Below are 26,190 nucleotides of genomic sequence, written 5' to 3' on the forward strand. Positions count from 1 at the left end.
GGCATAAAAAGAACTTTCTTTTCATTCTTTCTACCCAACTGAGAACTAAACATGATGTAGAAAAGATGAAAAAAAAAAAGTTGATTAGGAAACAGAATGACAAAAAAACCCCACAATATTAGTAAGTTAAAATAATATAACAATGTGAGACACTTCATACAAATGTAACAAAATTCTGTTGCAAATATTTAGCTATCTACACAGCTAACAAATATTCAAAATAATGAGACTGTGGACATTTATTTTCAGAATAATTTTTTTGGTTAGTTTAATCTGACAGAAATTATGGTTGCATCAGGGTCTAAAGAGCAAGGGTTTAAATAAGTATACACTGATAATACTGAACAAATCAGTGGGAATTTGGATAAAATATTGAAAATATGGGTCCAGAGAGTACTGAAGTCTACACTGAGTTTTCAAATAACTTTCTGTATCTTCAGCAGATGAGTACTACTAACTTAAATAGGAGCCTCTGAAAAAGAACTTTCAAAAAGACTGTGTAAAAAATCAGCATATGGAGGAAAACTGGATATCTCTATTATATCTTATTATCTTTACATTATAGCTTTTCATAGGATTTTATATTTCATTATATAATGCAATGTAAATCACTATACTTACATCAGAATAAATTCGTGTTCCAATTACACGAGCGTAGTGTGGATTTGCCTGCATACAGTTGCGAGGACAATACACTCTGAAATATCAAAAATAAACCATACACAGTTAGGAAGAATGATGTCAGAGTATTACTGTATCATATTCAACGTAAGCACTATTGAGTATAAATCAATTTGATGATGAATACATGTGGGTCCATACTGATACTATAAGGCTGACAGTTTTTGAGGCTTTGACAATATGGGGTTTTTTTTGACAAAATGGGCATTGCTGATGTAAGTTGTGCTTCATAATAAAGTGCTTGAAAACATACTTCAACAGGTCTGGTCTTCTTCCCTTGGACAAGCAGATGGTGTTCTTGTTCAACATATGTGAGGCCAGTAGGAAAGCCAGTGAGAACAGAGACTGTTCACCCTTATAATTACTGTATCCAGTTCTGGGCTCCCCAGTTCAAGGAAGACAAGGATCTACTGGAGAGAGTCCAGGGGAGGGCTACAAGGATGATGAGGGGACTGGAGCATCTCTCTTATGAGGAAAGGCTGAGAGAGCTGGGTCTGTTTAGCCTGGAGAAGAGAAGACTGAGAGGGGATCTCATCAACGCTTATAAATACCTAAAGGGTGGATGTCAAGAGGATGGGGCCAGACTCAATGCTGCCCAGTGACACGACAAGGGGCAATGGGCACAAACAGGAACACAGGAAGTTCCATCTCAATAGGAGGGAAAACTTCTCCACTGTGAGGGTGACTGAGCACTGGAACAGGCTGCCCAGAGAGGTTGTGGAGTCTCCTTCTCTGGAGATAGTCAAAACCTGCCTGGATGCAATCCTGTGCAACCTGCTCTAGGTGATCCTGCTCTAGCAGGGGGGTTGGACTAGATGATCTCCAGAGGTCTCTTCCAACCCCTACCATTCTGTGATCTGTTTCGACAGCATCCTATAGAAACTATTCAGTTGAGTACCTTCTCAGGAGAGGCAGATCTGAACAAGGACCTGCTCTGATGCTGATGACCTGGTGATGCAAGCCAATTTAGCAACTTTTAATGAGGGTGAGCACTTGGCATCTGTCACTAAAATGAAAAACTTTGGAAAGAAATGAGATTCCTAGCTGATTATAGATCAGAAAGCCACTGAAACAAAGACTGTCTTTATCCAACTGCATTTTGTTAACCTTTGAGAAAAACTCTCTGATTCATGCCTGCTATAGCTCCAAAACGCCCAAAAAAACATGTGGGAAGCCAACAGTAGTACAGAAGGCATCAAGCATCTTGTTCGCTAATTGAGACGCACTACAAGGAAGAAGTGCCAGTCAGCTCCAGGTCTACACTGAGTTGTTTCATTTGCAAAATGGGTCATGCCCTAAGGGCTTTGGAGCCACCCTACACAGGGCAGCCCTGGGCAAGCATTTTTTTCCAGGATGCTATCCATGCTCTAATCGATATTCAGCATGTCATACCACTTGACCATGCTACAGTCTTACCAGCAGGGTAATCAAAAAAGGCTGATGCAGCTAGGAACAAGATTTTTGTCTGAAGGAAGCAAGATGTCAAAGAGGACTCTGGAACACCTGCTGATTTATGATTAGGGCATGAGAGTGGAAAAGGAAGTAGTGCAATCATTGCCATAGCTCCCGAGACTACATTTTCAGAATTAAGAGCATGCACAGAATCTCGAATGAATCACTGATGCTGTCAAGTTGATGCATCAGAATTAATCAGTCATTTTTAACCTTATTTTTATTTTTAAATTTTCTTGATGAGACGCTGTTTTTCTCTTAATGAAGCTAGTTTTAGTTTTTAATAATGAAGAAAAAAAGAAAAAGATAGAAGTATGAGATTGTACCCATCCATTCCTGCATTCCACTCCCTCGCTTACTGCTCCACATCTTCCAGCTAGAAAGCCAGGATTCATAGCCAAACACCAAACAAGTCCACGGACCCAAGTGCTACGTGAAGGGATGTTTTCCTAGCAGTTCTGGCTTTGTACTTGCTTCCTGTATTGGCTGTAGGATTGCTATGAAAGTAATCCTGTGGATATCTCCAGCTTAGCTTGCGGTAAATCATGCTACCGTGTATTTACCTTTGACTCATCTATGGTTTTAAGAAATGTTACCGATTTCCTTCCTCAAAATACTGCGGCACAGGCTCCTTTCGAAGAGTTAAAACGTAGGCTTCAAAGAAGCAGCACATATTTCAAGCTGTTAACTGACCTACAGACCAGACCTTACCTTAACAATATATACTTTAGGTTTTTTGCAAACATATTTGCTCACTCTATCCTCCAAAATTCCCAAACAAGTTGATAACATCTATGATAAATATCTGTATCACATCCTTTTATTGTATCTGTTTTACAGGGAAATAAACTGAAATAAAGTATATTTTTCCCAAGGTGCACAGATTTAATAGTAGACAATGTAAAAGAAAAATACATCTTTCTTCACAGTCTTTTAACAAGGATTCATTAAGATTTGCTAAGGAACTAAAGAAAGATCTTTATGGGCAAAAGAAAATGAGATTCTCCTAATGAAAAAGCCTGTAGATCATCTTTACCTACCTGGCCTTCTGCTTAGACCAAAGAATAAAACACCACTAAAACACTTCTGGCTTCACTTTTACAGCTACTGTTGTCATCTTTATCAATGACAACTATATATAATTAGCAACTGACAGAAAATATGGCAGTATTTTGAATTAATAAGACCGAAATAATTTTACCTTGGACAGTGTGAGGCTGGTTTTTGAAATGGGCACAATTGTTCCACTGTTGTTTCACAGGTGATAGCTTGAACTGAATAAAGTAAAGCAAAAACCAATAAATGTGTGCTGTTTAGAAAAAAAAAATAATTCAAAGAGTACTGAGTTCATAAGAAATAAAGGCTAACCTGTTACTTTAGAGACAGTGAAGGAATTAGCAGATTGGTATTTTCTGAAAAATAAATAACAAAAATACTCAGTAAATAACATCTCTCAATGATTTATTTTTAGCTAGAATTTTTGTTAGAGAATCTATGAATCTAGAAATATACTCAACACATCGTCCCCAGTCAATTTTTACTGACTGCACCTCCTCTTCCCAGTTGTGAATTTATTTATTGCAATGACATATTTACTTTGTACTCCCAGTAAACCTGTTTGAGAACCAGGAATGCATGTTAAACTCTTTCAGTAATTTAATTTGCGAGGAGAATAAATGCATGAAGAACAAATTATGCAATCTATATGTCCCTTAAGATGTAGCAACCAAAATCTGTGGTTGAGAATTGCTCAGAAGCATCCATCTACCAGAAGAGATCATTCATTTCCCCCCAAAGGTTCATTCCTACAAACAGTTCCAAGACTTAAAATAGTTAGTTGCTCCTGACAGCCTTTTTGGGGAGAAAAAAAAAAAAGTAAAAAAAATAATTTAAATTTTACTTTTGGATCTTGTGTCTATGTTAAATTATCACCAGTATCACTATAAACCCTGTACAACAAGTAACAGTTTGTTTTTCTCAGTAATCATATGGAACCCAGATGTATCCGTTTTCTGTTTTTATATAAAGTCAGGTATATACGTTCTGTTGGTACATTACAATTGATAAACACTTCTGGTTTACTCCTCTTTATCTCCTATTTTACCCCTCTTCTATTTTAACTCACTGGATACACCTCTACTATTTTTCATCTGTAACAAAGAAGCTGATGATGTTTTTTGGCACCCATAAGAGTATTTATTATTTTTTAAAAAAGAAGGAAATAATCCTCTATTCGCCTTTGGAGCAAATTACTCCTGTGTGCTCCACAGCACTGCGATTTGTATTCAGAAACTGCTTGCATTGGTTTATTTAGTTGCACGGCCCACCAATTTCACATTTGCTCATTTATTGGATTCCAATTTGCTTTCACTGAGTTAGCTCATACTTCTGTTGCTCTAGCATTGTCAAACGCTGATGGGGGAATAGTTCACTGTATTTTATTGTTGATTAGCTGGTTGAGATATTGTTACAAATGGTATCTTATACTACAAAAATCAACAGTTGAAAGAACATCTGTATTGGTAATCCTGATTATAAATCAAAGGAGCTGAAGATTAGGAAGTTTGCTGTGTGTTGCACTATTCCCTTTTCTGTCTTCCTGTTTTGCGATATGCACCAGAAGTGAGACCCACTTCATTTCACTGTTCATTTAATAGATAATGTAGTTTATGCAAGGCTTCATCTAGAGACACTGGTGGGAGTCAGGTAGCTGCGAGGTATCCCTGCCCTTATCAATGGGCCTTTTGGAGGTTGAAACTTCAGGAAATCATTTTTATTTATCCCAAAGACTTTGATTTAGAGACTGACTTATGAAGCTGATGCCTGATCACAGTATTTTGTAAATTCACTCTAAAAGGTGATGTCCTAAATACTGTAGGACATGAATGAAGAATTATGTCATCTGTGCGCACACATAGCAGCAGGAGTTTCCTAAACTATACTTGTAGATAGGAAGGCATGTATTTGGTCCTTTAGCAGTCTTTTATCTATAAGGCATCTAATTTTTTTTTACAACATCTGAATCACAAAAGCAAAACCGAAATGGCCATTACTGTTCATCAATGATACGATTATCCCTGCCCACAGCAAACAAAGCCAGGCGGTAACACCTCGCTCTGAGTTCCAGTTCTCAGAAGACAGGTGCTGAACACACTGTAGACTGGACACTCACACAGTTTTGTCTTAGATGGCACAGAAACACAGATTTCAAGTGACGGGAAATCAATTCCTTCTAGATTGAAGATTTTCTACAGTTCAACTACTCCTACATTCGTAGGAAAGCTGGCTCCTAATACGTTAGTATTGATAGAATCAAGATTTACTTCTCTCTCTGTCTCAAAGCATTTAAAAAAGACCTATTTGTCTGTACATTCATTTTTAGGGGGAGTAACTTAAACCACAGTCAAATCATCACATGATTCAAAGGAACACATTGATATCAATGCTTTAAGTGCTACCGAGGTAGCCCAAATTATAGGCCACTGAATTTAGTCTACCTGGTCAGTATTTCTCTCTATTCTGGATTAGGTAGATCTGTTGAAAAGAGCAATTATGACAGGTGTCATAGCATGTGGTATTTGTTTGCACAGCACAGAGTGACAGCACAGCCTCTAACAAGTACCTATCTCTCCTTACCCTCAGGTTCACACTTGAGCAAAATATATCACTCAGCAGAATTCTGTTTTCTTTCCATTCAATATTACTCATACATTAAGTTACACACATACTACTATTACACATATACTAACTATCGACAGAAAGAACGGTGATGTACAGCTTTGCAGAACACATTAAGATATAGTGCAGTGTAATTTGCAAATACTAATAACAACTTAAATTCAAACATACTAATATTGATGTTGTCCTATCATTGGATAATTACATGTGGAAAGAGCCAAGTATTTTTCACTTTTATGCACTGTTTTTCTGTTTTTTTTCCTAGCATGTCAACAAGTATTTGGATCTGTTTGCACATACCAGTCCTAGGGCAAGCACCTGAACAGTGTAGTACGTCTCCAGATGAAGCTTCCACAGTACATGATATTACTCCATCGCTGGCCAATGCAGAAATTGTGCAAAATATTGGCACAAAGTATCATATGGAACTTGTGGAATTGTGATGAAACGATCGAACATATAGGAAGAGGTGTATTTTCTACTTGGTTCATATTGTTCTTATGTACAGTACAAGAGGGTCACTTCCTGTGATGGGCTGACCCAGGCTGGAGGCCAGGTGCCCACCAAAGCCACTCCATCACTCTCCCCTCAGCTGGACAGGGGGGAGAAAATATAACGAAAGGCTTGTGGGTCGAGATAAGGACAGGGAGAGATCCCTCACCAATAACCATCATGGGCAAAACAGGTTCAGCTCAGGGAAATTAGTTTAATTTATTACCAATCAAATCAGACTAGCATAATGAGAAATAAAACCAAACCTTATAAACACCTCTCCCTACCCCTCCCTTCTTCCCGGGCTTAACTTCATTCCCAATTTCTACCTCCTCCCCCCACAGCTGCACAGGGGGACGGGGAATGGGGGTTACAGTCAGTTCATCACGCGTTGTCTCTGCTGCTCCTTCCTCCTCAGGGGGAGGACTCCTCACACTCTTCCTCTGCTCCAGCCTGGGGTCCCTCCCACGGGAGACAGTCCTCCACCAACTTCTCCAACATGAGTCCTTCCCACAGGCTGCAGTTCTTCACAAACTGCTCCAGCATGAGTCTCTCCCACGAGATGCAGACCTTCAGGAGCAAACTGCTCCAGCGTGGGTCCCCCATGGGGTCACTGGTCCTGCCAGCAAACCTGCTCCGGCGTGGGCTCCTCTCTCCATGGGGCCACAGGTCCTGCCAGGAGCCTGCTCCAGCATGGGCTTCCCACAGGGTCACAGCCTCCTTCAGGTGCCTCCTGGCGTGCGGTTCTCCATGGGCTGCAGGTGGATATCTGCTCCACTGTCAACTTCCATGGGCTGCAGCCTGCCTCATCATGGTCTTCTCCAGGGGAGTGTCTGCTCCGGTGCCTGGAGCACCTCCTGCCCCTCCTTCTGCACTGACCGTGGTATCTGCAGGGCTGTTCCTCTCACATCTTCTCACTCCTCTCTTCGGCTGCAATTGCTCTTGGTGTTGCGCAGGTTTTTTTCCCTTCTTAACTCTGTTATCCCAGAGGCGCTACCACTGTCGCTGATGGGCTCGGCCTTGGCCAGCAGCAGGCCTCTCTTGGAGCCGGCTGGCATTGGCTCTGTCAGACACAGGGGAAGCTTCTAGCAGCTTCTCACAGAAGCCACCCCTGTAGTCCCCCCGCTACCAAAACCTGGCCATGCAAACCCAATACACTTCCTAAGACAAACGTAAGATTATTGCCTTGTTAGCTGTCATAGATTACTGTGTCCCTGGAATAATATTTACCCTGGAAATATTACCACCTTTGTCCAAAATATGTAAAACAATCTAATCTACTTCAGTGTTGGTATATACTAGTTTTCTACAAAAAATATATACACTTACAAATGAATTAACTGAATACACCAAATATTGAGATTATTTAACTACAAATACTTACTGCCCAAGTGATTTTGTAAATTATTTCTCCTTCTTTTGCATCACTATTGCGTCACTTTTCTGTTCATGATTAAACACTGGCTAAAGTTTTAGAATGGATACAATACCTGTATATCCACATGCCTTTTTATAGCATTTTCATATTCTTTATGATTAAAAAGTATGAATAAAATGTTATTACTGTGATATATTTTGTATGAAATAAACAGGTGAAAAACTTTCCATACATTTTAATTTTAAAAAAAACTTACCCAATTGACTGAATGCCATTTCTATAAGACTTGATAAAATAATTTTTCCTTCCTTGCCTAGTGACATCAACCCAACCACCTTCATTGTCTAGGATGCCATAATGTATGGCAGCTTTACAAATACTGGATTGCTGAAAAACAGAGCAGGAAAAGCAGTTCCATGTCAGACAAACCCACTTTTTCACACTGTAATTTATTTGGGAAAAAATCAGGTTTTAATTATTATGTGTCATTAAAAACTTGGTAGATAGATAGTCTATTAAGTTTGATGTGGTCTATGTAGGTATTATTTCAAATGAAGAAAACACCACTTTGCCTTTCTCAGAGATAAACTATACTCATTTACAGTGTACTTATTCACAGCAGCTATTATTTCCTATACTGTTTTTCAGTTTTACAGAGTAAATTATGTATTTTCAGCTAGCTTTAAGCTTAATCGAGTACGCCTGTCTTACTAAAATAATTTATATGAGTGTACCCACTAATTGTTGTATTTCTCCTTAAGTTGCACCTTTGCATATTTACATGTAAATATGTGGACACAAAAATCCTACTTCTGAACGTGTAAGAAGTATGAATCACATTGAGACAGTACATGCAGAATAGCAGATGCAAACTTAGATTGCCTGATACTATCTTAAACATTTGGTGTAGGCTTTTATTTCTAGTGAGTATTGATTTCTTCAAAATCCATCTTAATATGACTTTAACTATTATTCCAACAGAAAAGACATTTCATTAAACATTCTACTGGCACAAAATCTAATTTAAAACTGTTTACCATTTCATAATGTACACTTCCAATAACCTTGGCTTTGCTATCCAAACAGCCAGCAGGACATTCATACCTAAGAAAATAAAATACAACTTGGTGTTAAATCCTGGGATTACAAAAAGGGAAAATATTCCAGCTCATACAAATACAGCCTTTTAGAATAATCTCAGAATGACAACTGTAAAATTTACCATACCTATTGCAAGTTGTTCCTTTGCACTGATCTCTTAGCCTTACTTCACATGAAACAATCTGAGCTAAAACAAGCAAAAAGCAATTTCACTGCAATGAATTTGATATTATGTAATTCAAATTTGTTGACCACTTGCAAATCAGGTAAATTCCTTACACATTTGCTGTGTGCTTATTACTTCATTTTTCTCACTGTCATCACTGCCTGTGGAGCTTGAAGGTGAATGAGTTCTTGGCCGGCTTTGCACCGTTGCATCCTGGGCTTTGGATCGCTGCCGTTCAATCTCATTGGTTTCCTCTTCTGGTTCATGGGGAGAATAAGGCCTTTCTGAATCCTCTGTTTCCAGAAAATGGGCAAAAAAAAAATCTCTCAGGCAAAAAAATTCAGTGTTTGTGGAATGTAAAACCCTTACCATGTTTTGTTAACACGGCTTTGTTCTCATAAAATGGTGGATGAATACAAGCAAGAAAACAAGGAAAACTTTCCACTGCTTCATAAGATGAAGACCTCAAGATTAATACTACATCTCCAGTATGTTTCTGATGCTGACAAAAGGTAGATTTTTTCTAGCACAGGCAGCACAACTGAGGTATGAAAATGCTCTTAACACTCCTGTTTAAGTATCTTCTTTATGCCATCAGAAAACCAACAGAACAAAGGTGACATTTCTATTATACATTGGAAGAGTTTTACCAAGTTCATAGATAATTTGTAATTGAAGAAGCTTATTTTATAAAAACATATACCTGAAAATGAGGCCCTTCGATTCATATATAATGAAAATAACTTTGAAATACTCATCACTGAATCTACATTTCTTACTTAACCAAGAACCATAAGGAAGGTATTTGGGCACACTGGTCCAGCTTTTATGGTCCATATGAATAGATGAATAACTTTCAAAAGTTACTAACAAAAATTGCTAAATTCCTTGTACACTGAGTAAAACAAAAAAATAGCAGCTTCATACTATGCTGTGTTTCAATGCTATAAAATATGAATAGCATTACAAAAATTGTAAGAAGTTAATAATCATCCCAGCTGACATTTTGTTTCATTACTACTATCTTCTAGTCTTGTTCTTGATTTTTCCTATAGTAATGCACATGGCTATGTCACTGACGTAACATGTTTCCTTATAAACAAATGACTGCATAGACTTCCACTATAATTACAGAAAGGCATACAAATAGCATACAGCAACAGTCCACATCTTTGTGTACTAAAAGCCCTCAATCAGCACTTAAATCAGCAGGATTTCGGTACGCTCTGCTCCCTTTGAGGCTCAGCCTCACGTATCATAGTACATGATCTCATTCATCATAGTAAAGTAGGCCCCTACCAGTTCTATTCTACTATGTTAACGAATAATGAGGAAAGAAAGCAAAAAAAAGGTTATGCTTCTCTGCCCATTTATAGTTGTACTGTTGAAATAGTACATACCTCTGTAACAAAGATTTTCTCTGCAACCTCCTCCAAAACTAGGGGGACATGCGGAACAGGGGCGGCCAGGTTTATAAGGAGCATGACCCCACCAGTTACCCCTTTACACACACACACACACAAAAAAAAAAAAATTAGCAAAACATGCCTTAATGAATCAACATGTTAACATTAAGCAGTATTTAATATGTGGACAAATAAATGATGAAAACTAGCAAACACTTAGACCATAACTTTGTTTAGATATAGCAAATGCACAGGAAGTAACTGAAAAGGTCATGAAGAAAAAAATGAAGTACTGTCGTAAACTGCTGTGATCGTTTTAGTTTGTCACAGCACCGTAAAACTAAATTCCTCAATTACATGAGAACAGGCTCCGCTCTCCTAAACGGAATATCCTATAGAATTTGATCTTAACCATAGGCTTCATGTTACACATTTCTTAAAGTCACAATGGGGAGATACATTTATCTTTCAGACAAATATCACACTATGTCAAAGATCTCTGATCTCGTACACTAAAACACAGGCCAGAAAACTGAAGTTCTAGAAAATCACAAGAGTATTTGTGCAGCCAAAGGCTGCCTTGGGAACAATGCTCTACTTTGTAACAGTACAAAAACCAGAAACCCCAGACTGATTTCCTTTCAGATTATTTCCTGGATTATTATAAAGTATTTTGCCTCCTCCAGATATTTTTGGGTGTCAGTCTACTTACTTAGGAGAATAATTGCATACAAGATAGACTGCCTTCGGCCAAATCTGTCCCCAGATGTTCATGTTATGACACAAATTAATTGCACAACCAATTCTGCTACTTGTAGCCCAAACAACCTATGGAAAAAGAAAGACATGTGAAAAACAAAGCTGATTGATATTAACTTAAAATCAAAACTGTCTCCAAACTTCAACGTATAAAAGGCAAATCACAAAACTGATGTTATATATTCCCCTCTTACAAAAAATGACCTAATTACAACTGCCAAAAGGCCATTCAGTCATATCCTTATTAGAATGAAAAGCTTTACCTTGATACAAAAGATATGGCTCTCATTTTACAGAAATGATCTAAGCATGTATTTGAAAGCGTAGCAACAAATCATATTTACAAAACATGATTTGAAGAACTGATTCTTGGAATTACAGTTAACAGATAATTGTGAGTTAGAAGAAGTTAGGTCCCTGGAGTTCTCAGCGCAACCTAAGGACCCAGAGGGGTTTAGATTGGTTAGACTGAGAGAACAGATACTTGTCAGTAGTGAAAGGATGTAACATAAACGATAAAACTATTCACAAAAAACCTCATGCACCGAAAAGACTCAAGTCATGGATTTTAAATTAATATGCTTTCATGTCATTGCAATCTAAGGTGGCTGTGCTCAGATCTTCATCTGCTGAAACAATTTTCATTGCAGATTTCATAATAATCTGAATGACAATACTGGAACATTCAAATTAGACAAATATGACAGGTGCTAAACTTGCATTAATTCACGATAAACCAACTGCATAGTTCCAGCAGGATTCAGGAGTTGAAAGAGATAGAAACTGTGAAGAATTAGCACCACAAAGAACTATATATATGTACTGTAGATCTTGCATGTAACGGGTAAGTGTAATTTATAGGTATTTTTACAGAAACAGTAAATAGTAATATGGAGGAAATTCTATCTTAAAATTAGATACAATTGTAAATTGTGCTAGTAAACAAACAGCAAATATATGTTTAAAAATTCATCATTTTGAAGTTTGCTAATATTATATTGAATATTATACGTGGATTTTAATATAATCTGAGGATCACGTAATTCCCATTCACTAAAAACATGACGGGTTCCCCTCTGGAAAAATTCAGGCTAGATACACAGATTTCAGAAGCACCAAATTAGTTCTTATGCAATTTCAAAATCTTGCTGAGGTTGAAGCAACATATTAAAACCTGTTTTTTGATCTGAGGATTTCACTTAAAAAATCATTTTTCTTTTTCTAAATGTGCTGTTTCTTCAGCGTATTACAGAAAGGACTACCAGCATACCAGCACAGAGACTATAAAAAGCGCACTAAGCAGTAACAACTCAGTTTAACACTGGGATTTGTGAGTTTTATCCTTAATCCTGCTAAGGTAGTGATATTTATGAGGATGAAATCTAAAGATTTGTGTGACAACCCTACACTATGTCACCGATACCCAATGCTTGTAACAGCCCCTTCTGTGCTGTAGTGCTACTGGAAGATCAGTACGTTCTACGTGTCATGCAGCAACCTAACTGGAGGTCTTGACAACTCTTCTCCATAGCTGACAAAAAACAAACCCACCTACGTACCTGCGTGTAATGTGTACAAACAGGACCAGAGCATTTGTACGGACAATATGGGTTGCACTCATGAGGATGGGGATACGTGAAATCTCTCACTTCATCGTACCATGCTTGGACATGAAATGTTGGAGGTCTGTACCTACGAAAGGCAGTAGAATTCTATTAGATCATTCAGAAGTTGTAGCTTCTATCATTCTACCTTTAAGAAAATATTGTTAGATTTAAAAAAGCAAACATATGTAGTATAAAACAGTATCTTAAACTACCTTCCCCAGTGTGCCCCCAAATTCTGTCCAATTGATGGAAGAAGGCTTGCAGGCCCATGCTCCCATAGACAGGTTTCAGCCCACGACTGTGCAGATCTCTCCAGTTCTGTGTCCCATGTCTGAAATTTGAAAGAAAAGAAAGGGATATCTTCCTAGAAATACATGGTGGGTATTTCTTATTAAAAATATATACATATATATATTGTCCATTTTTAACGTTTCTGTTACCAGAGCAGAAGACTGAAGAAAAAAGTGAGACTTGAGAATTATACGCCCCATTTGTGTTAGGTAAGAAAAAAAGGTTTCACCAAGAGAAAAAAAATAAAGTTTTAATCCTTGCACAGCATTCCCTTTAGAAAGCATGTGCAGCCATGCTGCAGTGAATAAAAGACAAATATGAAACTGAAAGGCTTAGTTCAACTTTCCAAGCTAAATTAAGTGCATTTTCTGTCTTGTGAGATTTCTTTTTAGTAATAGGCACTTTTCTTAGCCAAAAGGGTATTACCAAACCCGCTTTCAACATAAGACTTTATTTCCTCTAAACCAATAGTTTATTTGAAATGAAAGTGATTTTCTCTTCCTTTTCTATAATCAGCTTTTGTTTAAATAATACACAGTGGAAACACAAAATATGAAAACTAGAGTAAGGTTGTCATTCATTGGTTTTATGGCCAGGTTGGTAAAAAAAGGAGGCAGTCATGTTAGTAAGAGGCATGCTTAGAACAAGTTAAAGAAAAATATTATGCATTATTATCACAATTTTTTATCCTTATTTTTTATTCTTTAAGACACATGGAAGAATAGGCTTGTAGCTGAAAGGCAAATGCAAGTTTCTTTCTTTCAAAAGCATACTAAAACCCACTTTTCTTGAAAGAAATTACATGATACTGTCTATGCATAGTTTCTACTGCGTTAAGCTGGGGTTTGCTCAAAGTGGTCCCTCTTGTGCAAAGTATTCATATTGCTGCTTGACTTTTCAAATCTTCTGACAGTTGCAGAAATAGTTTCCAGATACCTGACTCTCTGATATCAACTCTCAGGTTAGGAAACTGAAATATTTCCAGGAAAGAAACACATTTCTTGATAGAAGTTAAATTATTTCATCATAAATTCAAAGTTTCTTAGAGTGAGACTGTGTTATCTAAATAACAGTAATTCAGTATTTCCAAACCCAAATTCCCATGCAGACACTGGAGATCATGTCTACAATTTTTTGGCACAGGTTGAAGGTAAAAACTCCTTAACACAGCCAAAGAATACAGAAATATAACAGACAAATTCCATGTGCTAGAATTTATTTTTGTATTGATTTTGACATGCAGTTTTCACCTTATTAATCAGATTACTCATTAAAAACAAAGATGTTGTTGGTTATGCAAGACCATGATTATGTAAAGACTTTAATATCACCCAGTTTAATCCTAGAGTATCTGTTCTTGGTTCTCTTCTTCAGAACTCTCTAATGCATTGAAATCCATTTTGTCTGTTTTTATTATCATCAGAAAATAAGAAATTTACAGGGTGCATTTTGACTCCCAAAATGCAACATTTATATTGACAGCATTACTCTAACAATATACTAATGACAGAACAAAGCTTTTAACCCATGTATCGATACAAAACCCACTGACTTTATGAAACAGTAGGAATTTTTATTTACCCTACTGGGCCTGTATTTCAATGTCATAAGCCATAACATTTTTTAATCTTCATAAGAAAATATTCTAATCTTGAATAAGAAAGTTTTGTATGATAGTTCGCACAAATCTTTTCCCCTTCTTTGTCACACTGTCATAAATAGTTCTTTTTCATATTGTACCCTTTGTAAAAGACATAAAGATTAACACACTTCTTCCACATACATATTTCTTCTTATACAACTGCTTCATCATTCTACAATGGAATAACGAAACTGTAACATTTTAAAACAAATGTCACAATATATTCCCTTGTAAAGTATCCCTCCACATTTTCAACTCTGGAAACAGGAGTCATGGATAAAGGAATTGTACTGTTGTTGTGGGGTTTCTTTTCTCCACACAAGTTTCAAAATATGTTATGCAGCTATTTTTACTGAAATGATGATTTTTTTGGAAGATCAGAGCTAGGCAGTCAGTAGTAGCTGCTTGAGTCAATTCCTCAAGCTTGTAAAGCAGTTTTCTGTAACAAAATTTTCTTTTAAAGACTGATGATAACTATGCATGACAGTGCCATCCAGAACTCTGCAAGAATAGCCTTTTGATGAAAAACTGAAATTCATCGTTAATCCTCCTGACAGATGAACACCCACACTCTAAGGTATTGTTGAGACTGGATACTGTCTTCAAAAAAAGTTCCTTCTTTTTTAACTGTTTCTCCGTCTTCATCCAAATATGAAATACTGTCTTCGTTCCCTCCCCGCTTGCCTAGCCAGAGACAGGCACACTTCTAGGCCGCAACTTAGCTGCGGCAAAGAAAGAATCTTCATGGCTGAGCAGATGGGATGCAGTGAAGCTCTTTGCAGGAAGCTTAGCGCAGGAGACAGTATCAGTAATGAGGAGCTTGGGGCGTTTGGACATTTTTGCTCATTGTACAGTCATTCCTGACTCCGGAAAAGGTTGGTATATGAGCTAGAGAGCCAACTCCCAAGAATGTGTTTGTGTGTACGAAATTATCTGAGAGAGGAATCTGCACAATTAATTAAAGGCAAGAGGTCATAGCTTAAGGCTCATCATGAGGTAATCACCCTATTTCTTTTTATGTTAGAGATGAAATCTGTCCCATTGGTGCTTTCCAGGGTTTTTATTTACTACTGTTTATGGTGAAGTGTGTCTCACCATAGTGCACTTTCCTTGAAGCATCTTCATTTTTAATTCTGTTCTGGAGTCCTCCAAGGCAGTGATAACATCAGCCTTCCTTGGTCACTGCCCTTCCATGTCAATTATAATGACAAGTCTAATGACAGAAACTCCACAGAGTCATCAGTTCATGGCATAAATGAGAGGGACAGAAGGAAATGAAGTAATGGGGAACTTAAATTGCACTAATCACAATTTTTGGCAGTTTTCGTTGAAAACAAATAAACAGAAGATTAAAACCAGATTTTGTTTCAATTGAAATTTTTCAATTTTCCTTTCGCTAATCAAAAATTAAAAAGTATTCTAACTAGCATTAACAGGCTAAATAACTGTCGTTTATTAGTGTATCAAAGAAATAAGAAATCTTTAAAATGTACTAAGAAAGTAATTATTTAGCCTAATGAGATATATTGTTTTAATTAGCATGGTAAAATATAAAAATATCTTTGCATCATTTATTCAGTTATCAACGGTTCTCTAGAAACAGCTTTAGCAATCTACTTTTTATAACACTGGAGAAAGAATATGATTTTTAAAACTTGAGTAATTCATATTTCAGTACCTTTGTAAAATGTCTGTGATACTACCTCATGGCAACTGTCTCATAAATCAGAATTTAACTATGAGCATAAAAAGACAGGTACCTTCTTATCTATGTTATAAAATTTCAGAGAATACAACTCATATTCTCATTAATTTTAAGTTTAATCACTAAAATTTTGATTAAAAGTAGTGAATAAAAAGTTTAATGATAAAAATAATCAGAAATCTGACATAAAATAGATGCTGCTGTGTAAGGATTTAATTCACCCTATTATACTGCCTAACCCAAACACACAGTAGGCTAATGAATCAACAGATAACCCCAACTTCAAAATGTTATGAGATATCTGTAATGAATCAGATGCCAGAAAACTTGCATATAAATTTTGGGTTTGCAGCAAATGATGCCACGTCTGTCTTTTCTCCCTGACGCATGTACCATGCAATAAAGTCACTCCAGAACAGTCAGCTGGTTTGGAAATTCTGTGTGTGTGCCATAGAAGAAAGGACTCATTCATTCATTTCTCAACCTTTAACACCTAAATCCTTTATTTTTAAAGCCAGATATAAAAACTACCTGGCAAGGATATCATGCACATATAGCTAGCATAGTCTATTGTCAGAAAATGTTGCCTATTATCCTGCCAGCCAATGTCTAGTTTGATCCAGGGTTTTTTTCAGATAAGAGGTCATGAAGAAATACTGACCTACAGTACAACTTAACATTACTTCTTCATCAAGACTATGTTTGAGTTCTAATGTGCTCAAATATACAATGACTATTGTTGCTAATGCAGCCAGTTATTTCAAAGCTATTTTACATATCTCAGTGCCAAATCACAGTCCACAGCATGGAGGTACACCAAGTAGATTACCAAGACATAGCTTAATTTCTTCTTCATTTTAATTATTTAAGTATTGTTTTGGGGTGTGATGGAGTAAATCTCAAAAAATTTACATATTCAGATGTAAAAAATCTATCAAGTGTAAATCACACATAGCAAACAATCTCTTTAATTGCAGTAGTCATCATTCAACTGTCTCATTTTCTCATTAAAGCCATCGCTTCCTGAAGTGTCTGTAATAGAAGTTAGAATTAAAATAAAACCTAAGTTACATCAAATTTATGAAATATTTTGGAAGAAATGACCCAATGTCCCAGTACCAAAGAATTTCTTAGACATCCAAGTCACTTTCTTGATTGCTAGAGACTTTCAAAGGAGTCTGTATTTGTTCTGTGTTTGCTCACATAGCAGGCTAAATGAGACAAACACATAAAATAATTTGCATAAGTATATAAAACCTACCTTCTCACTGGAATAGGAGTTTTATTCTTGTGCTCTTAATAGCATTCTGTTGTTTCACTTACATGATGGCAAGCCTTTGGCCTCAAACAATGAAAGCATCTCCATATACAAAGAAAGATATACACATATGTTTTCATGTTTCATTTCATAAAATTCAAAAGTTCTCCTACTGTTACCTTCCTCCTTAAACCAGTGAAGAAAAAAGATAAAGGCAGGAAAGCAAATGTATAAGGAAAGGTTTCAAAAAAACACATAAAAATGTCCATTCAGAGCAAGTTACAGAACAAAGAACTTCAAACAAATATACAATTAATTAATGAATCTTTAAAATGCCAAGCTGCTTGGGATTTTTTAAAAAAGCCAGAATAAAAATGGAAGAATACGAAGATTCACAGCACCATAGGTATTTTACATCCTACCAGAAGTAGGCATTTCTCATGCTTTAACCACAATGTCATTAGTGTTACTAGAATCTGAAATATATACTGATCTGCCATAGTTCTGATGCTTTAAACTTAATTCAAAAACATTCATCTTCACACAACATTCATCATCATCAGCTGGCACTTTACAGATTTAAACTAAGGACACTTCTTAAAAAACTCTTTGAGACAACTGGTACAGAAAAAGTTTAAAAGAAATCTCCGCAGAGCTATAGGCAAGGATCCTTTTGCTTGATGAAGGATGAATAAACCTTTCATAAACAATTACTTAAAAAACCAGGAAGTTCTTTCTTTTCATAAAAAAGGTGACTATGGTCTTTTGAAATGTAGGTGTGTGTGCAGCACCTGATTCCTCATCCACTAGTTCCCTCATTCAAGCTCTGACATGACCAGGTTTCAATGAATTTGCACTATCGGATTTCTTTGGTAAATACAGGGTATTGATGGAAGCACAAGAAGATGGAAGTGCAACTAGGCAGCTGATTCCCAGGTCTGACAAGCACTTTGACCAGCAATTGTTTGGTACTATTTGCAAAGTAATTCAATCTGTTTATGAAGAAAAAGTATTGCTCACATTGTTCAAAAACGGATCATCATCAGGGTTGGCTTTCTACATTGAGACAGAGAGGCAGGTAGACACCAAACATCACCAACTGCTCAGCAACACAAACCTACTTGAAGCTATTCCTTTTGTTTCACAGAACTCAGAGTAACAACAAATGTAAAAAGAGTTGCTAGCATGTCTTAAATTGAAAAATACTTGAGCCACTATGTACAGCAGGAGCATTGGCTAAACTTCCAGCCCCCGCAAGCATCTATTTTACAGTAAGAGGTGAAAACATTTAGCTCCACATGCTTCAGCCTTACAGTTTCAGTAGGGTTGTATACTTTATCTAGCATCTTCCTGTTTCAGCTTTGGAAAACAACCTGCAGATCATCTGGGTATCATGATTATTTATGCTATTTCTGCTGCATCTACTGTCTAAAACATTCCCGTTCATGAAGCCAGCAGTCAGGAAATGATGCTGATTTTTTAGACTGGGTTGCAACACCACCATGATTGAACTCAAAGTGGATTAGGGTTTTGTTTTTTTTTTTTAATTTAGATCAGGAATGTGCTTTTGAAATTAAACTGATCACTCCCACTTACTGTGCATCACAGAGCATTCTTGGAGTACAAACTGGATCCTTTTCAGATAAAATTCCAGGAATTGTGCTCCAGGAGTGCATCTAACACTTGGCAGTTGCTCACGGGTATTCAGTCCACACAGATTAAACCCAGCTGAAAATAAAACCCCTGAAATGCAGACAGCATGAATGTCAGGTCCTCAGCACCAATTCTTTTGCTCTACAGATCTGCTCCTATTGCCCCACAAACCTTGCCAACACAGGCATTGCCTTCATCAGTATCTTATTAAAATCTAGTGCACCATCAAGGACATTCACACAGAAATGGCACTATCAGCATTTCAGAAATGTTCCACATATGCTAGACTAGCTGAGACTAAAACCTAGGCAGCAGATTAAACTGAATGGATATTAGCAGTTACTGCTCCAGCGGCTGACTTTTCTTCTACCCCAGAAGGTTACAAGTTTTGCAGCAGGGATATTGCGTGCAATACGGATCTTCTGAATGCTTCTGGTTTACAACATATCACATGAAAATAAACCACAACTAACACCAGTTTAATTTTACAGACTGGACTACAAATTGTGGTATTTAACCTCTGTCAACATGGGGTTCAAGTAGTGTGCAGACTGAAACCAATGTTCTGCTTATGGAGGTGCTGATGTTTCAGTGAGGATACCACAGCTTCAATTACAATTCATCAAAAGCCAAACTAATCACATGGGGTGGGATTAACATCCCCTGAATTTAAACAGCCTCAAAGCAGATACCTACATCTGAGCTAATTATCTAAATTACCTTTGCAGTTACATAGACAAATAAGCATCTATAGAGGGAGATAATTTTAGCTACCCACCTTTAACTGAGATAAACTGTGTGTTGAAAATTCTCATTTTTCTCTACTAATTATAAAGTAGACTGGCTCAAACGCAGACATCTACACCACAGACATCAAAAGCTTAGTGAGATGAATCCCACCATGTGTGTTGTGTGAGTGTTCAATCAAAAGAGTACATTGTCACCCAAGGCAGACCAGCATAAGTGAGTCCACCAATTATACCAACTGGTATTGCAACAGAACTGGCAAGCCCAGTAGCTCACAAAATGTTTTCCAGTAACATAGAAAAAATACAGTGATAACATTTTAATTGCAGATTTTCATATATGTAGGAGGGCAGAAAAAATCATATGGGATGGGACTATATGGAAAGAAAAAAACGATCTAAAATTTAAGCTCAGGAAAGATGGAAAAGTAAGTACAGTGGGCACCACTGAAAGCAAACATTTACCATGGCATAGTATAAATACCTCATTGCTGTATACATTCTAAATATAGGGAGAGAGTGGTAAAGTAAATACCACAGTACAGTATGGGTATTTATTTACTTTTTAATAGAATCCACTGTATTACTTAAGACTAATGACACTGAGAAGGAAAAAAGGAAAGATGAAACATAGAATCAGAAATGCCATGAACAAATAAGCCAGAAATAGTTAAAAACTAGAAATCTGCTGCATGTTACCAGCACAGAATGACAGAAAGGTACAGCTGAAAATGACTTCAAGAGACTGATCTTGACTGTAGTCTGTCTAGCCTCTTCCACTGAGCCAGAATCAAATATATATGTATTATCCACATTTTTAAAATTAAAACTAGTAACAGTAGTTTCACAATAATATTTACTATAGTTTTCTTCCAGAGTTTTACGACTCTAAGAGTAAAGAGGATTTCCTTGGTATGCAATCTAAACCTTCTGCCCTGCAATGCTAGCTGATGTTTTATTGCCAAGAAAAAAAAAGAAATCATGTTCTTTCCTGTAACAACTTTATTTCCCAGATTAAACAAATTCAGCTGCTTCATTCCTTCAAACTTCCTCATAAATCACATATTCTGTGTTTATAATCAATCTCGTTAATCTTATTCATTCTCTCTAGAATGGCTAGACCATTCTTAAAAAATGACCAAAACTGGACATTGCATTTCAGACAAGGTCTCACCAGTTTCACACAGAAAAGTCTCCTTTCAAAAATTGCTGACTCAGTGCAACTCAATGCAACTCCTGCATCTTTTTATTGTAGTGCTACCTCTACATTTTGTTCCTTGTATTTTACCTGTTTGATTTCTTCCTTATTCCATACCTTGCAGTTAAATTTCATCATGTGGATTCCAGGCCATTACTTCCACTTGTCAAGTTTTTCTAATTTTGATCATGTTCCCTAAAACAACCCCAGCCTGTGCCAATGTTAATGTATTCTGCAGTGTATTCTTTGCTCACATAAGTCATAACCTAAATGCTTAACCAAAAAGGGACAGGCACCAACAATGTCAACACCTTCAATCTTGTCAGTTTAACAGGGAGCTTCTTTCAATTTTCACTCGCAAAAATATCAGGGTGGAGAGTCTCGAAAACTTTCCAGAGTCAAAAATACGACACCTACTACTTCCCTCTGATACACTATGCTGGTTAATTACTGGGTTAAAAAAAAAAAAAGTAAAATAGATTGGTTCGATATGATCTCTTCTTGATGAACAGACATTGGCAGTTTTCATCTGCTTGGCTTTCAGTTACACTTAGGCGAGACATTTTCATTCCTATCAAGGCTGCCGAAGAAGGTCCATGGAAACTAATGATAATTAGCATATCTGAAAAGTCAGTAACTTGCGCACAACTCAGATGCTTACCTTCAGTCATTTGAGTTTGAAAAAAATGTGGCCTCTGTACTAGCCCGAGGTCCCTTACAGTATACATCAGACTGACCACAAAAACTCAGGAGTACTGAAACACCAGACAACTCTCCTTGAAAATACGAAACTAACCAAGCTAACTAGTACTGACATATCCTTTAAGCACAAAGAAAGAGGACAGCTAAAACTGTTAAACTTTCCACTGCCATGAAAGCCAGGCATCCATTTTCCGTTGGAGGACTACTGTCTGTCTAGAAATGAAATGGTAAGGACCTTCCATGCAACCATGTGGTAGACGAGAGTTTATAGAGCTCAAAACTGGGCAGAGATCCCTGAATAGACCTTGAGGTTTCAGCTACTCTTCTGGAAAAGAGTAAAAAACAGGAAAACTGTGGCTTTTACCTGGAAACAGGAAAGTGGTATGAGGCCAAAAATATTGTTCCCAAACACTGAATAAATTGCACCAACATTTAGAAGTATCTCCCTATTACAGTTTCATGAGTTTGAGCTTTTTGTGTTCAAAAAGTAAAACCAGGAATAGGGAACCAGCAGACATGACTAATCACATTTAATTCTGTGTGTACTCTACGCATGTTAAAAAACCTTGCTGGAATATTCAGCTTTCCAAGGTGTTCTGAAACAGTACATTTACTTTGCTACTTTTTAAAAGCAGTGCATAAAGACTTTCTATTAGAACATGACTAAAAATCATCTATTCACTTCTATATTCTGACATGAATGGACGAGAAGCAACAGTGTGAAAGCTGATCTTGATTTCTGCATTTTGTCCTTTGTTAAAGTATGAATTACACACATTCATTGCAAATAGTATTCATAAATATTTATAGCTAATGACAAATTGACCAGAGCACTGGTCCTTACCTCAAATCCTAGTCATGATTAGCACGATAAACTAGCTGTAACTGATTGCTTTTATACAGCAGTTTTAGAGATGCTACAGAATTTCCTGGACTTTGAACAGGAATTAGCTGCAGTGTCTCAAGTATGTCACAGTGAATCTTTGCTTTTAAAAGATGATCACTGTAACTTGACATAAGTGAATTGAACTTACTGCCAGAGAGCACCCATTGATCATATGTGACTTGGCACTACTGTTAGAAATATGTTTAAATAAAATCTAAAAAAAAAGAGAGTTGGAAAATGTATTAAAGGAGTTCCTGACCATTTGGAGATCCAACAGGGAATTCAGGACAAATATATTGTGATATCTATGAGGCAGCCAAAATTCTGGATTTAATGAGTGAAATAGACTCATTTTAAGAAACTGTGATCTTCCTTCATAATAAAGTAAAAGTTGTCTTTTTCTATATGGACAGAAGATAGTCCTCTTAATGAATCACACTTTTCTATGATAGTGACTCTACTTACGCCAAATCTAAGGCTGAGGACTATATTTATAGATAAACAGGATAAATTCATGTCTAGCATTTCAGTGATATTATGTTAAATAATTTTTTTCTCAATTAAAAATCTTAAGTTAAAGAAGATTCCCAGGCAGATATCATAAAGATGACAGGCTATATGGAGGTGCTTTTATACTCTCACTGATTCTTTCAGTGTTCTGTTCATATTTTGTACTTAAGCTCTGATTCTGCTACTACTGATTAATTTTTAATAATCTTCTTTTATATAGGGGATGAAGAAGTTTTCTGACAGTAAAAATAAAAGATGAACAGTGCCTGTCCCGTGTTGTTAATTATTTTATTTTGGGAAGGCTCCCTTAAATTTTGAGACAGTGAGCCTTTCTGCTACTTTCCACTTTCAGTTTCTTTACTTGGAGTTGCTTAGTTGTTGTTGGCATTACATCAATAAAAGTCATACCGTGGACTTATCCACTTGCTTTCTTGGCCACTTCACATTGCACAATCCCTTGCTAAAACTGCCAGAGAGAATAAGAGGATAAGTCAACGTCACTCTGTTCTTTGATGCAGTGTCAGTAGCCTTTGAGCACAGGCAAAGGAGCTGAAGCACTTCCACCAACCTTTGAAGTGGAGCAGAAAAGTGGAAAACCAGAAGGGAAAGGAGGCAGGTTCACTCTGAAAAGAGCTGCTCTGTTCTTGGCACCCAAAGTGCTCTCCAGCCACTTAAGAGATTCCACAAACCAAAGTCCTCTGCTCGAAAGGAATGGGAATTGTTTTTAACCAAGCGTCCCTGAAAAGCTTTGGCAAAACGGACAACATACACTAAATAGAGACAGGAAGAAGTTTTGTCAGAAAGGACTATGAAATGTAACAGGGCACTGCTATTCAGCACAGAAAAAAATCACCAAAATGTGTAAGTCCACTGCAAGGCCTTCTTTTATGTTTCCTAAAGCTGTTTCAATTCTCCTAAGTATACTACAGACAAAAAATCTCAGCTAGGACATACAGATACAGATAGACAGAGAAACTGCTACATCCAGACTCATGCAGACCATAGGATCTAAAAGCATCACAAAATAGCCAAAAATTTATTTCAATCCCTCAGTCACTATGATGACATAAACAACGTTTTACTATTATCCATGTAAGAGCTCTATCCACTAGTGGGTTCATATGATCCAAAGTCCAATGATCTGTATTTAAATAGAGTAGGAATTTGCCTGAGGAAAAATAAAGAAAAACCTAAATGAGAAATATTTACAGTCATGCTCATTTTTTTTCTTCTGAAGAAAATCATGAAGTTACTGAAAGGGAGAGGAAAACCTTCAAGCCTCCCAAAATATAAGGCCCCACAGAAGTCATGAGTCAGTCATGGTCTTGGAAGGAATTATATGGTATCAGCACTTTCAGCACATCATTATCAAGGTTTTCAAACTAAGATCTTCAGAGGTATTACACCAACACAAAGTAAGAATAAATATAAATGTATTTCTTTTTTTTTTCCCCCGTGAACAAAATATGGATCCACTACTGCTCCCAGATACATATCCATAATTGTCCGTAAGAACCATGCAGCTATACCAAATAAATTATACTAATATGAACTTTTTAAAAAGTACCTCCGGAAGTTTGTATTTTCTTCACAAGGTCTGCAAAATAAAACTTCATAGAAGCAAGGCACGGGCTTTGCAATGATATCCCTAGTATTTATTGGCAAGATCTGGCCAAAAGATGACTAAAAATAATTAAATAAGTAAAGACTTCCTTTTCCCAGATGACACTGATGCTCTCTAGTTACAGTAATGACAAAATGCAGTGTGTGGCAAGGTGCCAAGAAATACCAGGTTGCAATGCATTGCTATCTGTCAAGCTGGGAACCTAAACACTTTCAGTACAGGAAAGGCACAGGCATGGAATAAGGATCTCGCATGAGCCATCTGACATTCATTTGTTTGGGAAAATATGTATGAAATCAAGGAATGAATATTAAAAGAATGGTTTAAAATAGAAAACATTATATATTCATTAATCAAAAATTGCTTTTGTAAATGTTATTCTCGGTGGGTCCTTTTATTTTGCAGAGTACAAGTATTTGGAATATAAAGGAACAAACAACTTACACAATCCAAATAATAGTGACTATTTTTAAAGTGTTGACCATAATAACTATGAAAAAAAATCTCAGTTTTCATTAATATGTTCAGATTCATTAAGGTGCAATGTTCATAGAATCATAGAATGGTTTGGGTTGGAAGGGACCTTAAAGATCATCTAGTTCCAACCCCCCAATGTTGGGGGTTGCCAATGAAAAAAAGTTTTTGCAAATTCAGTCCATGATACACAAATAATGCTTACAAAAAAGAGATCAAGGAGTTAGGAAGTTGTAGGCTTATGGTGCCTAAAACAAGTTTTTTCAAGTTTTATTAACACTTTACAATCTAGTAAGATTTTATTAATAATGCAATAAAACCCCTTTCTAACTGAATCACATAGAATAAGGCCTTCCGCATCAATCCAGTCTGAACAAACCAATGGACTGATTTCCTGATTTGGTCACAGTCTCTTGTACGATACTTATTTAAGGGTGGGATTGATCGCACTAGAGTGCAGAAGGTTGTCTAAAGTCAATCCGCCAAATAATGATTTTAACCACAGAAAGAACGTATTGCCTTATATATTCCAAGATTACTACACACATTGACAAGTATATGACAAAGTACGATGGTTCCCATTTTTGCCTTAAAGGTCTTTGCCAGGGGAGGCTGGGCAGGCACGACCAGCCCCAGCACAGCAGAGGAACAGGCAGGGAGACCAGAGCAGCAGAGCCACAACAGCACACTGCTCTGGTCAGACCGACTACTGCCAGCAGCAGTTGGCTTCAGTTTTCAGTACTAGTTCAGGTATCTCTTCCATATAGATGTACCCCAAGTG

The 26,190-nt window shown here is 36.8% G+C and overlaps 1 protein-coding gene across 5 annotated transcripts in view; it reads right to left on the minus strand.

Annotated features, from left to right (window-relative positions):
- CRISPLD1 (cysteine rich secretory protein LCCL domain containing 1) overlaps nucleotides 1–26,190 on the minus strand; it is a 43,089-nt gene that overhangs the window by 9,438 nt on the left and 7,461 nt on the right. For 4 of the 5 annotated variants that reach the window (XM_054814695.1, XM_054814691.1, XM_054814693.1 and 1 more), the window contains 11 exons: nucleotides 12,933–13,051; nucleotides 12,673–12,805; nucleotides 11,067–11,182; nucleotides 10,349–10,449; nucleotides 9,062–9,241; nucleotides 8,909–8,969; nucleotides 8,719–8,785; nucleotides 7,938–8,068; nucleotides 3,502–3,545; nucleotides 3,335–3,407; nucleotides 622–697 (listed from right to left, as the gene is read on the minus strand). In XM_054814695.1, coding sequence (XP_054670670.1) covers nucleotides 622–697; nucleotides 3,335–3,407; nucleotides 3,502–3,545; nucleotides 7,938–8,068; nucleotides 8,719–8,785; nucleotides 8,909–8,969; nucleotides 9,062–9,241; nucleotides 10,349–10,449; nucleotides 11,067–11,128 — 795 coding nt within the window. In that variant the 5' untranslated portion in view covers nucleotides 11,129–11,182; nucleotides 12,673–12,805; nucleotides 12,933–13,051. Of the gene's footprint in view, nucleotides 1–621; nucleotides 698–3,334; nucleotides 3,408–3,501; nucleotides 3,546–3,565; nucleotides 7,367–7,937; nucleotides 8,069–8,718; nucleotides 8,786–8,908; nucleotides 8,970–9,061; nucleotides 9,242–10,348; nucleotides 10,450–11,066; nucleotides 11,183–12,672; nucleotides 12,806–12,932; nucleotides 13,052–26,190 lie in introns of those variants that run through there. The other variant, XM_054814694.1, reaches the window with a different exon arrangement.

This window comes from Grus americana, chromosome 2 (genome assembly GCF_028858705.1).
Source record: "Grus americana isolate bGruAme1 chromosome 2, bGruAme1.mat, whole genome shotgun sequence".
NCBI classification, from domain to species: Eukaryota; Metazoa; Chordata; class Aves; order Gruiformes; family Gruidae; genus Grus; species Grus americana.